Source organism: Ammodytes marinus, assembly GCF_949987685.1.
Source record: "Ammodytes marinus genome assembly, chromosome: 20".
NCBI lineage: Eukaryota > Metazoa > Chordata > Actinopteri > Uranoscopiformes > Ammodytidae > Ammodytes > Ammodytes marinus.
The window spans coordinates 19,209,335-19,225,347 of record NC_137224.1 but is presented as its reverse complement, the minus strand read 5'-3'; the positions used below and the strand labels follow the sequence as shown (position 1 = coordinate 19,225,347).

The following is a 16,013-nucleotide window of genomic DNA, read 5'->3' as shown; positions in this document are numbered from 1 at the left end:
GGTTTAACCTCAACATCTTCAACAGTTTACAGTAAGCTGTGGCCTCCAAAACATCAGTACAAAAGGCAGCAGGATCAGGCCATGCTACGTTTCTTGGTGGTTTTCTTGCTTGCTGTCGGTTTTGCGTTGGGACTCTTGCGAAGTTTGGATTTTGCTTTGAGCGTTTTGACCTGCCGGAGGTGCATGGGCTTGGGTTTGGTTGCCTTGGGGGCCTTGGCGGGCTTTGGGGTGACGGTAGGGGGGGAGGGGAGGCTCTCACCCCCAGGACAGGCTCTGAATATGTGGACGTCCTTCACCCTGCGACCCCTCAACTCAGGGGGATTGGCACAGGTGGCTCGGACCTTGAGGTTGACTTTCTCAATCCACCTGCATTTGGAGGAAAGATCCAATTATATTATTAAATGTAACATTAAGTAAACCATCTGAAAGGAGTAACATCTCGTAATTAAAATAAAACAAACTTCTCGCCTAAAGCTAGGCAGGTGAATAGAGTACATTTTTTTACTCGGATATCATCATGAAACCTGCCAGTTGATTACTAACAATTATTTTTCTTTATTATAATTTTTTCTGACATGTTTGAATAAATATGCGAATTTGGCAAAATCTAACTAAATATCTTGACATTTGCATCTCCTTGATAACAAAGGAGGGTAAGGGTTAAGTGTATCTCTTATTTAATTTTTACAAAATATAATAATCTGATTTTGCATATAGGCTTTTTCATTTTGTGTAACAAAAAAATTCTATGTAAAGGTCTGAAAATGCATTAAGGGCATGTTCATGCAAGAACATCAGATACATAACATATGAACAAATCTTTCTGTAATAACCTTCAGAATTATGCTAAGAATGATTATGGAAAGTTTAGTTGAGTGCTTTACAAGTTGAGATTTTTGGTTCGGAGTATTGAAAAATCTAATGTTGGGATATTGGCAGTTAAAGATGGTTATATAGCAGAAATATATATATACACACGCAAACAGACAAGGTTTAGTAAGATAAACGCCTGAATGTACATTTTATTATACTAGTATGAAAGATGACTATGAAGGCTATGGAAGCAAAAGAGCCAAAAATCGCAACATTGGCCAGTGCTTGAAACAAACCTTTTGCCTGCAGTGTCTCAACCATAACATTCTAAATGTTTGGGTGTAATATATACTATATGGGCCTTGAAACTAATATTAGAATAATCCCAGATTTTTTTTTAAAACATTATTTTTTCAATTTTCAGGCATCACAAATTCCTGTTGGTCAATGAATTGTCTTACATGCGCAGTGGCAGCAGAGGGCAGTCACACATCAGAGGGTTGTCTGCCAGGTTGATGACCTCCAGAGAAGTGAGAGGGTGGAGGCTGGGCACCTCCTCTAGATGGTTTCCCTCCAGGAATAGACTCCTCAACACTGGGCCCAGACCTGCCAGGGAGTTCTGTGACATCTGGAGAACCAAAATCAGAATAAATTTAACTTTGGTGATTGGTTGTTGATCCGAAAGGCAATGCAAGTTTATACAGCGCAATTCAGGAAACAGGGCAATTCAATGTGCAATGAAAGACTACTGTGGCACAGGCATTTAAAAGGTGGAGTCAGCAATTTTAGAGAACGCACAATTTATTTTAGTCAAAATCAGTGAATATTTCCTCAAGTCCGTATTGTGTGTGCGCTGAAAAAAATATGTTAATAGACAGCTTAGGCCCTGTAAACTTGTATGTAAACAAAGGGGACAAGCAACATGCCTTTTTACAGATCGTAGGCTGTGTATTAACACCACTGGATTCTTTTTCAGCACACATGTAGTACGACAGGTAGCTCCACCTTTAACTGTGTGGCTAATAGCTCACATCTAGAGCCCACTCACCTTCTCCAGTCCCATGTTATCCAGATACAGCTCCTTCAGTGTGCTCCCCAATGGTTGAAAAGCATTTGGTCCCACCCAGCGAATTGAATTTCCAGACAGCCTGAGGTCTCTGAGGTTCCCCGCCTTGCTCAGAGCCTCAGTGGGAACCTCCTTCAGCTTGTTTCCTCCCAGATGGAGCGTATCCAGGTCACTGGCCTGGCTCAGGGCCTTGGGTGTTACGGTATTAATGGTGTTCCCGGTGAGGTAGAGGGCTCTCAGGCTCTCTGCTCCGCTCAGGATGTCTGGCTCCAGCCTGGTGATGGAGTTGTTCTCCAGGTGAAGAGCCAGTAGGCTGGGCACCAGGCTGAAGGCTCCTTTAGGGAAACCAGTGAAGCGGTTCTTCTCCAGGTGGAGGTAAGTCAGCTGAGGGAGACCTTTGGGTTTAGATTATAGAAATTTGATTAGAGTAAACGTCAGTAATTCCACAATAGACCTTCTGTAAACATGCAATTTAGCACTTAAATGTGCTCTATTATGCAAAATGTACTTTTTCAGTGTTTTTTGACATTAATATGGGTCCCGGTATGATTCCCTAAGTATTAAAAAAAACACCCTCTGTTTTTTTCTCCACCTCCACCTTTCTGAAAATGTGTTCAAAAAATCCAGTTAGATGAATTACTCTTAACTGGCAGTTAAATTCAAACTGAGAGTTAGATGCAGGGCCACACAGAACATACTAGGCTTTTTGGAAGGTGTGACTTAAAGAGACAGGCTCTAAAATGGAGCGTTTTAGATAGAGGCTGAAAAGATGATGGTAGTAAATGGACTTGTATAGCGCTATATCTCCGTTTATCACAGACTTAAAGCGCTTTACATTGTTTTTGTACACATTCACCCAGTCACACACACATTCATACACCGATAGCAGCTACCACGCAGGGTAGGCTTAGCACTAGGGTGCTAAGCTAACTATCGGGAGCAATTCGGGGTTCAGTGTCTTGCCCAGGGACACTTCGACATGTGGCGGGGAGACGGGGTATTGAACCTCCGACCCTGCACACCAGAGGCAAATTCCCTACCCACTTCGCCACTGCCGCCCCCAAGATGAGATTCAGCACTGGCACTGTGAGAAATATAAAGGGGTTTTCGGACACTAAACTATGAAAACAGTTCTAGTAGAAAAAACACACATTTTAATGTTGAACCTTAAATGAGCACAATATGTGACCTTTAAATGTGTCAGGGCTGAGGGAAGTGAGGTCATTCTCCGACAGGTAAAGGTAGATCAGTCCCTTCATTCCACTGAAAGCCCCGCCCTCCACCTCGGCGATCCTGCAGCGCTGCAGATGTAGGGACACCACCTGGGCAACGCCGGGGAAACTGTTGCTAGGGATGTAGTGGAAGTGGTTGCCGCGCAGGTCCAGGAGACGCGTATCGGGAGAGAATCCTCGAGGAACTTTGGTGTGACCGCGATCCTCACACGAGGAGTGGTGAGTGTCAGCCTGAAGACAATGAGGTACTGGTCAGAGGGGACAAAGACATACTGCCAGAAGATTTATTATTTCCCACTCTCCCTTTGAATACACATGACATTAGGGTGTCTGGTGGTGTTAAATCTTTCAGTGATTCAAAGGTTATAGGAATAGTTAAACATTTTAGGATATATGCCCACTGTACTTACTTCGTTTGCCAAGAGAAGCAAAAGAAGAGGCAAGGAGCGAATCGGATGATGACTCGAAGATGGCTAAATGAATGATATAACTCTGATAACATCCCTTCATTGTTTTGGCTTAGGATATGATGGACAGAACAAAAGACTGCAGTCGTCCTGCTAAGATGAGCAAATCCTCTGCACAGACAATTCCCAAAACGTCTAACTGTTCCTTTTATATTAAGTTTTTGTGTCAGTTAAAGAGCAAAAGCCAGAATGCAATGCAGCTTCAATTGAGACCCACTCACCTCGCAGGTGCAGTCGGCTGGACACTTGACCTTGTTCTTAGGCTCTTCAGTGGGGGGTGGAGTGATCCTGCTTGCCTCCTCAAACTCTGCTCTCAGCATGGCCTCCTGGCTCTGACAACGCAGCTCAGCAGGGTAAACAGCCTCCAGGTTCTCTCCTGACAGATGAGCCGGCCCACCACATGTCCCCATCAGCTTCACCTTGTTACGGATTGACCACTCTCTGTAGGAAGGTCAGGGATCAGGATTATTAGTACCCTTTCTGGTTGACAGAATTAGCACTGTGCCCTACATGCCAAGCCATCAATTCAAAATCCACAAAGGTCCGCCTTACCTGAGTGGACGCATGTAGCAGTTGCAGTAGATGGGGTTCCCAGCCAGGTTGAGGCGTGCCAGGCTGGATGTACCTTCAGAGAAGGGCTGGATGACTCGCAGCTGGTTGTGGCTAAAGTCTAGGTAGACAAGGTTTGGGCATTTGGACACAGCCGAGTTGGCAAGGTCCTGCAGGGACACGTGGTCCAGGAAGAGGTGGGTCAGTTTGGCCATAGACACCACATCCTCTCCCAGGTAAGTCATCGGGTTGTAGCCCAGATCCAGACGGGTCACCTCTGGCAGTCTGGATACAGAAAGGGAAAGAATGGAAAATTAGGATGGAAATGTCAGGTTTATTACTTGTGAATTACTTATTAGACTGGTCTGATGTTTTAAGATGGATTTCTTCTTAGATACCGGGGACCTGTGAGATGAACCAGTGTCTTTTAGCGTTGCTGGTAGCTTAGGATGGCTATATCAGTTGGTCTGTCCACCACTCTGGCCCAGACTCAAGTATCTCAACCATTCGATGGATTGCCATTAAAGGTAAAGTAAGAGAAAGTTTGTTGATATTTAAACTGACCTCCAAAACAAATAAACCCATCCCTAATTGCTCCTTCAGTGGCTCCACCCCAAGACATGCCTTGCCTTAGCAACAGCAGAGTTCACTAACGACATGTTTTAAGGGATTGTTGCTACCGACATAATCAACGCTGACTGCAGCTGATTAGATGGAGAATTGTGTTCTGTCTGTCAGACTCCTTTTGTTTACACACCCATTTACAGAGCTGACGGCGAGCAGATTTTTAATGATTTTGTAAAAAGGGGTTTAAGATTTTGATGGCTGACTGACTCAACCTTAAAATGTGGTACAGATCATTCGGTTTATGACCAAATACCCGCAGAACTAAAGACATTGCCTTCCTGTGCTTCTCAGTCCCAAAAAAATATATTAGCATTTAGCTAAAAAAAGCAGCACTGTAACACAGAGCAACACAGAGCTGCTAGCATGGCTGTGGACTCACTCTGTCTTGTTTGTTCAGTGTCAAAACTACTACTACCCCATATAAGTTCTGTGAAGCTCAATGGCAGAACACTGACGCCTACTTAGTAGCTACCTGGTCATGGTCTCAGTGGGGAAGAACTGTATCTCGTTGTGGTCCAGACTTAGACGGGTGAGCGTGAACAGACCGGCGAAGGCCTCAATATCCAGGTAGTTCAGGGAGTTGTGACTGAGACGGAGCCATTTGATGTTCTGCAAACCCTGGAAGGAGAAGAGGTCAACGTTTCAACGACAGGAGACATTTCTGCTTTTCTTCAAACCACCCTTTCAGTTTTAGGTATTTTGCAGGTTGTTTTTGTGTATGTGTATGTGTGTGTGTGTGTGTGTGTGTGTGTGTGTGTGTGTGTGTGTGTGTGTGTGTGTGTGTGTGTGCCTGCGTGCACCTGGAAGGCCATGTTGGGGATGTAAACCAGCTGGTTGTGTGAAAGGGAGAGCAGGTTGAGGAAGCCCAGCTGAGAGAAAGCTCCAGGCTGGATCTCCTCTACGCGGTTGCGTTCGATCATGAGCTGCTTCAGCGAGGACAGGCCGTCAAATGACTCCTGGACTCAATAAAAAACAAAGGAAAATAAAAAGTTCATACTCAGTCAAACTGTGTAGGTGGTAGGGGTTTATGAATTGGTTTTGATAAAGAGGGAATATGCTGGGCTGGGGGGCACTGGAAAATTAAAGTTAAGAACTTGGTATGATGTGATGAAGTGGGTGTGCGTGTGTGGGGACCTGGTAGAGGATCTCAATGTTGTTGTTGGCCAGGTTGAGGAAGACCAGCCGTCCCAGGCCACGGAAAGCCCCCTCCTTCACCCTGCGGATGTTGCAGCGCTGCAGCGACAGGTGTGTCAGGTAGGGAGTGTGTTTGAAAGCCCCGGTTGGGAGTTCCTGGATGTCGTTGCCTCGAAGATCTAATTTCACTGTGATCTATGGTAGGAAGGGGATGACATGTTAGATGGGAAAAAGATGGGAAGTTAAGATCGAATGGATTGTGTGTGTGTGTGTGTGTGTGTGTGTGTGTGTGTGTGTGTGTGTGTGTGTGTGTGTGTGTGTGTGTGTGTGTGTGTGTGTGTGTGTGTGTGTGTGTGTGTGAATCAGAAACCTCATCAAGACTGGGAGGGACTTGTGTCAGGTTCTTGTTGACGCAGGTCACCGTCAACTGGATCTGGTCACAGACGCACTGCTCTGGACATTTTGCTGTGTGCAGCCCAGGGAGACAGAGCAGCAGTAGGACCCAGAGGGTGTATGGACAGAGCTGGGAGTACATCTGAATGGGACAGGATAGCTTTAATTTCATTCACACTATTGCGAGTATGGTGATACTTCAAGGTCAAGAGTGACACAAGTCAATAAATAAGTGGGTTTTTTCCACTAACACCCAAACACCCAAGTCACCAACAACTTGGTGATAATTTTGTTGATTTTTTTAGATGCCAGGAACTATGATAGATCTACCACTTATTCATTCATTTATTTACTCACTCACTCACTCACAGTGAAGTTATTTGGCCATGGCAGTGTCTACAGATGAAACACTGAATAAAAAGCATTCATCATTCACTCTTCTGCGCTCTGCAAACTGCTAAACAGTGTACAGTGCTGTGCTCCATGTCTTTGACCGTGTCGGGCCTGAACTTATCAACATTAAAAGTCCCTTTGCAACTTCCCTTATGATTAGCTCTTGTTAGATCTCACAACACTGCTGGTTTAAAAGTATTTTAATCTTTACATACATTTATAATCAAATATATTAGTTTGATTCTATAGGCCGTGTTTTCCACTTTTTTAACAGTTCTATACTTTCCAGATTCCCTATTTTACATATAAAGAACATGTGATAATCTTGAAAATGGCAATGCATTGTTGAAGAATACATTTTTTTTCCAACCTTGTATGCTTGTGACCCCCAAAAGAAGCAGTGTCTGGTTGGGCCCATTGTCAAGTTTCAGATATCTGAGTTGTTCCATCAAAGAAACCTAGCAGATGTTTTTATTTATTATTATTACTGTCAGAGACCCAAAGAGGTCAGATTATTAAAATATTTCACACACACAAAATCAAAGATGAGAGAAAAATACTAGAATATGTAAAACCAATTTTGTGAAGTAGAAATCTATTTTTTTCTAGATTCCAGGTCCATGCATCATCTCATGAAAACCTTAACAAAACAATATAACAGTTACAGTGGGGGGCATTTTTTAGTAGTTTTACTTTTGTTACTTTAAGTACATTTAGCTGACAATACTTGAATACTTTTACTTTCTTATTAATACTATATAATAATCTCAAATGTAGGACCATGTAATTCTGGCTATTTTTACAGGTACTTTTACTTAACTAAAGGCCTTCTTTCACCACTGTATATTTCTCTTAGCAGGAATGTTTACCTGTGTAGTTAAAATACAAAAGTACAGAGGTTGCCAAGCTCAGAACCCAATCAGGTGCCATACTGCCACAAACATAGGCTACTCGTCCTGAGGTATAATACTGTATTGTCAAGCCATGAGACTGGATAGAACTAAATTCTACCTCCTCCTGAAAATATTTAACTCAATGCCAACTGTGAGAAAGGTGTGTGTCACGTTGTTTTTTTCTGATTTTCAGTTGTATTAAACAATCTCTCCATTATTCTGTACTTCTGGGGATTAGTTTTATTCTGGGCAGATTGGGCTGCTCTAGTGTTCAGTGGAATGCCTTAAAACCACATTCCCATGTCGGATCAACAGTCTTGATCCGTAGGAATGGACATGAAAAGCTTCACAGCTCGACGCTGCGAAATTTGGGGTCTCAAATTGTCATGTTGACATGGTGAAATGGTGCGATGGCTTAACCTCTCTATCAAAGCTGGAGCACCAAACCCAGTCAGAGACGGACCTGACATGGACCTATGAAGGTGTAAATCAGAGCATATGACACGGTTACATTTCCTTATATTATCACCTCATCATTATGTGCATTCGAGGTCAACTTTACGGTTGCATTGTAGCCGAGCTGACTGTACACCCATAGGCTATAATGAAAAGCCTCGACATAAGGGCATCACACCAGGTTTTGTTTCGAGGACCCCCTTAACACAGAGGGGCCAGGAAACTAGAGACGGAGGAATTTCCTCAGGCCGGAATATTTGTCCGCGTCCCCCCAGGGATCAACAAACCTGACCGCAGAGGAGCTGACGCACCGGCCGCGCACAAAGACGCACAGTGTCTTTCCCTGTCGGTGGTGCCAAAATGTGTCCCTTGGCCAAGGACGAAGAGATAATTAGACTACTCTCCATCGGCTCTGAATGCTTTTACCAAAAAATTACTTTTCCCCCCACATTTATAACATGAGGTTCATTATCCTGTGCGTAAACATGGACTTTGATTTTAATAATTTTTTCGGAATGATAGAAACCTGAATTATAATCCGACCGATATCGAAAAATACCAACCTTGTTATTGCTCGATTTCCACACCAACAAGCAAGAAAATATTGAGTCTTCGGTGAGATAATAGTTAAAAAAATATATATATAAGGGCTATTTTCTTTTGACACTAAAATGCGCAAAATAAAACTCTCCATGTGATTACATAATTCAGCAATTTGGTTCTTAAACTTTGTTTCTGTGTTCAGGTGTCCATCTTTCCCCATTACAATCACTCGAACAAATGTACGCGTTTGAAATCCATATATTCGACTATTTCCATAGCCTATACGAATCCAGTCTATTTTACGCGCAGACTCACCGTGGTCTTGTCGTGGTTCTGTCCAGCTGCTGGTCGTTCACTGGCCGCTGACTCTCTCACGGTCTCTGCTCCCTCTGCTGCTCTTCCCCTGGCTGTCCCCCATCCAAAACAAACTCCGTTTATCCCTTCATTCACTGACACACACACATACACACCCTCTGCCAGTGCCGATACACACACACACACACACCTCCACCTCTGGAGTCTGCAAACTGCTCCGCTAACCCTTTTAAAGGAACAGTTCGCTGTTATTTTGCTCAGCATATCCCACGCACACATAAATACACTGTAAGTCAGGTTTGTTAGACTGGTTTTATTTATGTCAAGGCTTTCAGTACATACTGTATATCATTTTTATGACAATGTAAATCCAGTCCACACACAGTTGAATGTTATTCAGAAGAGGGTATACATTCCATTGAAGTCCATTCCATTGTCATCCTATCTCCCTTAAATGTTCTATTACATCACAACAAAAGCAGCCATACGAGGTAAAAGGCAGCAGCTGGATCTAGTGCAACACAAAGTCATATAAGAGCACATTTTCCAATAAGACTGATTATGGTTCGAGAAAAAATAAACATCAGGTAAAAGTGATTGTGGTCCCCTGAGCTCTGCAGTGTTACGACTGTGCTCGGTGCAGGGCGATGCTCACACATGCTGTGTATTCAGGCGTGTGTGTGTGTGTGTGTGTGAGATGCTCCTGCATGCAGCCCATTCCTGCTCACAGTCTGATGCACACAGACTTTATGAGCAGCGGTATGACGACTGTGATTGGAGAAGCTGTCCCAAATGTTTGTCTTCTTTCCCCTTTACCATAGAATTTTTCCAATAAAACATGTCAACAGAACAACACAGCAGCATGTAATGCATTCCATCAGTAATGGAACAATTATGTCAGCAGCACTTCACATTGGACTCAGATCTGGATTTAGATTTCTTATAACTATTGTAGCGATCGTTAGCTCCATTTCAAAGCTATAAATCAATAATTCCCATTACTGTGTATGAACATTGTTTTGGTGTTGTGGTTTAACAGTGCATTTTGAAACTATGTAAAACTAAATGCAAAGCCATGTGTTCTAATTCCAATGTTAGCTCCACTCCAGTCTAAAATCAGTTACTTTTTTTTAAACACATGAACCCAAAGGTTAACAAATGTCTGTAATTCTATACATTTTTTATTTATTTTTTTAAACTTTTTGTATCTAGATTTTCTATAAAAATAGAAGTTACAAGCATAAGTAGAAAAATAAAAAAAATTAAGAGCTTCTGGTGCCTTCATAAAATAAACAAATCAGGAGTGGAGATATGTTAAGTGGTCGTCCCGAGTCCCTTGTTCAAGTGTAAAGCATCCCTGTTGATTTGGTTGGTGGAGAGATAAAGTCAGTCCAGTGTGTCTGTGTGATCAGTGCTGCTCCTGGCACTTCTTCTCCAGTGTGGAGCTGAGCCTCTCTCCAGCATCACTGCACGACTTCAGAGCTTCACTGTTCCTGCAGATTCAGAAGACATAAAAAGACGACTTGTTACAATTTTCAATGCAAAAAAATTCTATATAACTTATTATTTAACCATGACTTGCGAGTACATTTTAGGCCAAATTGTGGAGCTGAGAAAAGGATCTTACTTGGACATGACGGTGTGAAGCAGCGAGGCGTGGTGCTGGGTGAAGTACTCCTGCTGGACGGCGTGTTCCAAACACAACAGCTGACCTGGGACCAGATTGACTTTTTTCACCTTCCCTTCTCCCTGCAACGCGGAACAGAAAAACATAAACCTGATTGAATTTAACTGTAATATATAATACTATTTCATATCAAATAATGATTGAATAGATCAGCTGTTTTTCTTTTTACCATTCAAGGCGGCGAGATAAAATTATATGACAGATGGCAAACAAAACAAAATAGCTGTACTTAAGCATGCCATCAGTCAATTTTTAAGGAATTATTATGTATCATTTGTATTTCAGCTTGCACACAGGGCAGAATCTATGCCTAGTAGGAACAACTGGAAACTTAAAATAAAAATAAAAATCCTTAATGTGGTTTCATAAATCAATTACAGATACACACTAGATTCAGCGAACAGAGTTTAAATAGACAAGAAAACACATGTTAACAGATTCTCTACAATGGGGGAGCATTGTGTCAGATTCAGCACCTTGGAGAGAGCACATCATGGCGCTCTGATGCACTTGCAAAAAGTGTTCTGGAGGGAGATGTGTTCATTTATCGGTGTGAATTGTAAGCCTTCTTCTTCGTCCGAAGTTTTCAATATGTGAATTTGGCGCTAGGGGATGTCTGTGTGTATGCTGTAGATCGTGATGTGTGAATGGTTGGCTATTTAAATGTACCTTGAGGAGTCCCATCATGACCAGCAGCGTGGAGAGGAAGCAATATGACTGGAGGGCGGAGTCAGAGAGGAGCTTCTTCAACACGGCATCTGTGGGACACAAGAGATGTGGGTTGATTTTGTTAATAAAAATCCTATTGTTATCATTTCAACTTTAAATTCCGTACGGTGTCCTTTATTATATGGTGTCAGTCACTAGTTTTGAACCATGTTTCCAACTTATTACTATTGAATTCAGTAGAAGAACACCTTGTATATGTTTTAATAAGAAGTAGCATTTTTATTCACCGATAGTTTCAAAGACAGCTTCCTTGGTCTCTGGTTCCTCGCTATACAAGGAACAGATTTTCAGGACGACGTCGGCTGCTTTGTGTGGGTCGGAAGCGTCCACCTGATGAGGATGGAGAAAAAAATTAAAATTAAATTAAAAAACAAACATTTAAAAAACAAAATTACACCTAACACAGCACACTAAACATCAAAGAGTGGACAGTCACATCAGATTGTAGGAACAGCAAACACTTTTATTCATTTATTTGAAGTTGGTACCTGTTGTTGCAGGTTGGTCCTCATTTCACCCAGCTGAAGGAGCTTCTCTGCAGACGGGCAGCTGAGGAAAGACATGATCTCTGCCTGAGGGAGGACACAGAGCCACTATCAACAGGCTGCTTCAACACTCTGCTGGACTCACAAAGCTTACTGAAAAGGGCTGTTTACCAAAGACATATGTATTCTTTTTACATGAAATATTAATTTAGAAAAAATGGTTTCATTAAATCGGAATGTTAATGCTTTTAACTCTTGCATAATATGACGGGACTGGAAATTCCACAATACAGAACGTAAACCAAACATAACAGCTGGTTGTCTGCTAAATACATGAATGTAAAAAGTGTATGTTTTTGTTTAATCTTACAGGGCTCTTAGGTTTTTCAGGACTGTTTTCTTTGCTTTTCATTCCATTTTCACTGTCCTCCTGGTCGTCCTCATTGATGTCTTCACTGGCCTCCTCTTCTTCTTCTTCATCACTGTGTTCATGGGAATCATCCTCTTCCTCATCATCCTCAGGTTCTCCCTCATCATCACTGCAGCCAAATCAAAAGGACAAACTTTTTCTAAGTAAACACACACCAAACTGTTCAGAGGAAAGTTCTGCTTTCTGTGCTGAAGAAATCAGGCACACGAAAAGTTTGATTGGATGACCTAACGCCACACACACATTACCTGAGTGACGCCAGCATGTCTGCTTTGTCCATGTTCTCCATAGCTTCTCTCAAAGCGTCACAGCCCTCCTCCCCCAGACAGTTACCTGTTAGTCACATAGAAGAGTAGTTTATCTTGTATTTTTTAAATATATTTTTCCAGTGTTTTACCTTAATTTGGTAGATTTTTAAGCACAGAGTTGAAATGGGGGGGGGAGAGAGAGAGAGAGAGAGAGAGAGAGAGAGAGAGAGAGCGAGAGAGAGAGAGAGAGAGAGAGAGAGGTCCTCTGCAACACAGACTTGGGCTTAATGCTAAGCACTCTACCGGTGAGCCACCACAGTGCCCTGGTTTTCATCTTTTGATTCATTATCTTGTAATTTTATTATCATCAGGTTTGAGAATTTAAAAAAATATCTTTAATACTTTAATTTTCCTAGAAATGTAAAGTTCCTTGGAATGGAATTCTGTAAAAAATGTTAAGGACTTTTTACAGCCAAGAAAAACCCGCTTGAAACTTCTGTGTCTGCAGTCACAGCGATACAAGTTCAACACACACACACACTGCACGTACCGTTCAGATCCACTTTCTCCATGTGAGGTTTGTCGCTGACAGCCTGAGCCACCACCAGAGCTGCTGCCTCTGTGATCTCTCCAAATGACAGATTGAGCTCCTAAAGGACAGGGACCATGAGAGCACTAGAGTCAGTCTGGTGACACAGCGGTCCAATCCAGACAGACAGAGGAGTGTGGATTGTGAAAAGAGTGATCTGTGAACTGACCTTAAGGACCGGCAGCCCCTCTCTGAGGACGGCAGCCAGGGCCACTGCTCCTTCAGAACGCACCAGACAGTCTCCAAAGTTGATGACCTGCACGTTTCTCAGGTTCCTCAGAGCCTGCGTGGACCACAGGAGGGAGACAGCATTCAGAAACAGTTTGGCTTGAAAACACATATGGGCTCTATACTTCCAGGGAGATGGATATGAACAGGGCCTGACCTGTGCCATCGCTAGCGTTCCCCTCTTGGTGAAAGTGTTGTCGTTGAGGTTGAGGACTTGGAGCTCTGGGTTGTGAGCCATGGCTGAAGCTAAGGCCATCACACCCGGGTAGTTGATGCCGTTCTGGGGCATGTGGACTTCCTCCAGGCTGCCGATCAGCTTACATTGAAGAAACAGAGAGGAGTTTGAGCTAAAAGGGGTGGGTGTTGGAAGTGGCAATCACCTAAGGCTGCATCTTCAAATTGCTTGTTTTGTCTGACCAACAGTCCAAAATGTAAAGATTTAAATGTGCAGGGGGAGAAAAGCTGCAATTCACATTTTAAAAAAGCGGAAATTTCTGGCTAGATCACTGACTCTCACAATGAACTGATTACTAAGGAGTGTTCCATTCATTTTCTCAATCAAATTATCATTCCATTAAAAAAAATATTTCAATTATCAGAGGATCTAACAGTTAGAGTTTCATATCTTATTATTTTCTGAATATATTATTGTGGCAAAAATATGATCTGATAATAAATATAACTTATTGATGTAATAATTCCTATAATTACACATTATAATGATGTGCACCTTTTACAGAATCAGAAAGATGAATTAGGTGATGTAGTTTTTTTGTATACCTTAAAGGCCTTGGCCAGGGCGCTGGCTCCTTCATTCTCCAGCCGGTTCCTCCCTGCGATGAACACTCTCAGTTTCAGTGGCGCTCCGAGCGCTGACGACTGTCTGTGGCACTCAATCAGCGCTTCAGCTAGGATCTACACAAACCACACAGCCCTGTCACTGTCCGCACTAAGTCACAAGTATTTACTTTGAGTTTGTTTGACAATAGCAGAAGGTTATCATTTGAAAAATGTGCAAAACGCCATGACAGTGATAAGCATTGGGAGTCACCTTTCCTCCTCCGATGCCCATGCCACAGTTGTTGAGCTTCAGCTCCCTCAAGGTGTGGCAGGATGGGCTCTTCAGCAGCTGCTCTATTCCTTTCACCCCGTCAGGCCCAAAGGCATTATCGCTCAGGTCCAGCTCAGTCAGACGGGCCCCTGCACTCATCAGTGCACTGCCCAGGGACCTCTGAAAGAAGCACATAGGTATCAGAAATAGTCTCTTAACCACAAAACTAAAGCTGAAACATTGTAAACATAATATGATGTATTTAAGAGAGTTAAGAGTATATCAGACAGGTAAACCAGTGGCTGCAGTTCTCACCAGGGCGGTTGGGATTTCTGAGCGCAACCTCCCTGTGAACATGTCGCTCCAGTAGCATCTCTGAAAGTCAGAAAGAATTGTTAACAGAGTGGACAGAACTTTGCCCTAAGAGAGTGCTGTGTCTTCTCTCAATAATGCAACTGTTACAACAGTATGACACTGTAAAGCAATAAATGCATTGCTCTAAGGCTTGATAGGCCAATATATGTGGTCTGATGATCCATGTCTTTTCTCTGTGAATGCAGACTTTTAAGTGACAAATACCTGGAGCAGGTCTTTCTTCTCCAGAGCCTTGGCGATGGCCTGGGCTGCCTCTACTCCCACAGTGTTTCCCTCCAGCCTCAGAGCTCTCAGACCATGACACTGCTCTATCTCACGGACCAGCTCCTCCGCTGAAAGCACAGAGAGAAAAGGTCGTCAGGTATGAAGAGAAGACAAGGGGCCGGTCGTCTGATGTAAACCCTCTCTGCTGCCTTGTTTCAGCATCTGACCTGATTCTGCATCGTCCAACTTCAGTCCCAGGCCTTTATAGCTCAGCTCTTCATCCCCAACGTGGGTCTTTGATAGAGCATCAGCCAGCTGGGCAATGTCATCTGAGGCCATTGTGAATCTATGGAAACATCCAGAACACACAACAATGGGGAGGACCAGATTTTAGGAACTTTCTCAGCAAATTATTGGACAGAAAGGAAATTAATGTACTAAGAATAATCGAAATCGACAAATACAGTGAATTTTTAGTATAAATATTAAAAACAGATAATCAATTTCAATATCTATCATCAACAGTCACGGTAGCTATTTAGCTTCGCCTCTGCTAGCTAGTAGAAGTGCGCAACGTAAGAAACGTTGACAACACAAGCTAAACTCGAACTGCTGTGACTGAGTCCGGACTTTATCAAATGTGTTCTCGTGTTTCAGGCAGACGGCACTGGTTCAGAGTTCAAGTTGGGAAACTTACCAGAAAAAGGAGTTATCAGAGGGTTGATAGCAAACACAACCGAACACAACAGAACACACGCCGCTCTTCCGTGCAGCGCGCCGGTTGCCAAACCATGTGATGTCACTCACGCTGCCCCCCGGTTTCTTTTTCGTCGATTCTGTTAGTGTCAGTTAGAAACCAATATACAGGTGTTTTACCGCCATCTGCTGTTACAATATTAACCTACAATTTAAAAGGGAAACGTAAACATTGCTGTATCAATATATTTTAAAAGATTAAATAAATTCCATAAAATTGTCAAACAATTTTTTAAAGGTCGAAAAATATGAGTAGTCTGGCATAGTCCTACTAGTGCTTTTCAGAAGAGAGGAGTCGGTTCTAGCAAGACTGAGATTTGGGCACGCAGGTCTGAACAATAAACTGTTTT

General features: G+C 42.8%; 2 protein-coding genes across 2 annotated transcripts; both read right to left on the bottom strand.

Annotated features, from left to right (window-relative positions):
* Nucleotides 1-74: 74 nt before the first annotated feature.
* chadlb (chondroadherin-like b) lies at nucleotides 75-6,423 on the bottom strand (the record flags this gene model as incomplete). Its single annotated transcript, XM_080048605.1, has 10 exons — nucleotides 75-366; nucleotides 1,275-1,441; nucleotides 1,862-2,274; nucleotides 3,069-3,342; nucleotides 3,800-4,019; nucleotides 4,131-4,412; nucleotides 5,227-5,372; nucleotides 5,555-5,710; nucleotides 5,889-6,083; nucleotides 6,259-6,423. The coding sequence occupies 10 exons, from the start codon at nucleotides 6,421-6,423 to the stop codon at nucleotides 75-77; spliced, it is 2,310 nt and encodes a 769-aa protein (XP_079904731.1).
* A 2,774-nt stretch (nucleotides 6,424-9,197) lies between these two features.
* rangap1b (Ran GTPase activating protein 1b) lies at nucleotides 9,198-15,691 on the bottom strand. Its single transcript, XM_080049428.1, has 16 exons — nucleotides 15,605-15,691; nucleotides 15,135-15,253; nucleotides 14,908-15,035; nucleotides 14,644-14,703; nucleotides 14,329-14,508; nucleotides 14,058-14,192; nucleotides 13,435-13,593; nucleotides 13,219-13,332; nucleotides 13,011-13,110; nucleotides 12,461-12,545; nucleotides 12,153-12,321; nucleotides 11,786-11,869; nucleotides 11,525-11,627; nucleotides 11,238-11,326; nucleotides 10,509-10,630; nucleotides 9,198-10,374 (listed from the first exon to the last, which is right to left on the bottom strand). The coding sequence occupies exons 2-16, from the start codon at nucleotides 15,244-15,246 to the stop codon at nucleotides 10,290-10,292; spliced, it is 1,725 nt and encodes a 574-aa protein (XP_079905554.1). The 5' UTR covers nucleotides 15,247-15,253; nucleotides 15,605-15,691; the 3' UTR covers nucleotides 9,198-10,289.
* Nucleotides 15,692-16,013: the final 322 nt, after the last annotated feature.

Excerpts from the sequence above, each read along its gene's own strand:
- rangap1b (XM_080049428.1), bottom strand. The coding sequence starts at position 15,246 with ATGGCCTCAGATGACATTGCCCAGCTGGCTGATGCTCTATCAAAGACC. Across the intron at positions 15,036-15,134 it reads GTTGGACGATGCAGAATCAG|CGGAGGAGCTGGTCCGTGAG; the intron begins GTCAGATGCTGA and ends CTGTGCTTTCAG. Across the intron at positions 13,111-13,218 it reads AGGGGCTGCCGGTCCTTAAG|GAGCTCAATCTGTCATTTGG; the intron begins GTCAGTTCACAG and ends CCTGTCCTTTAG.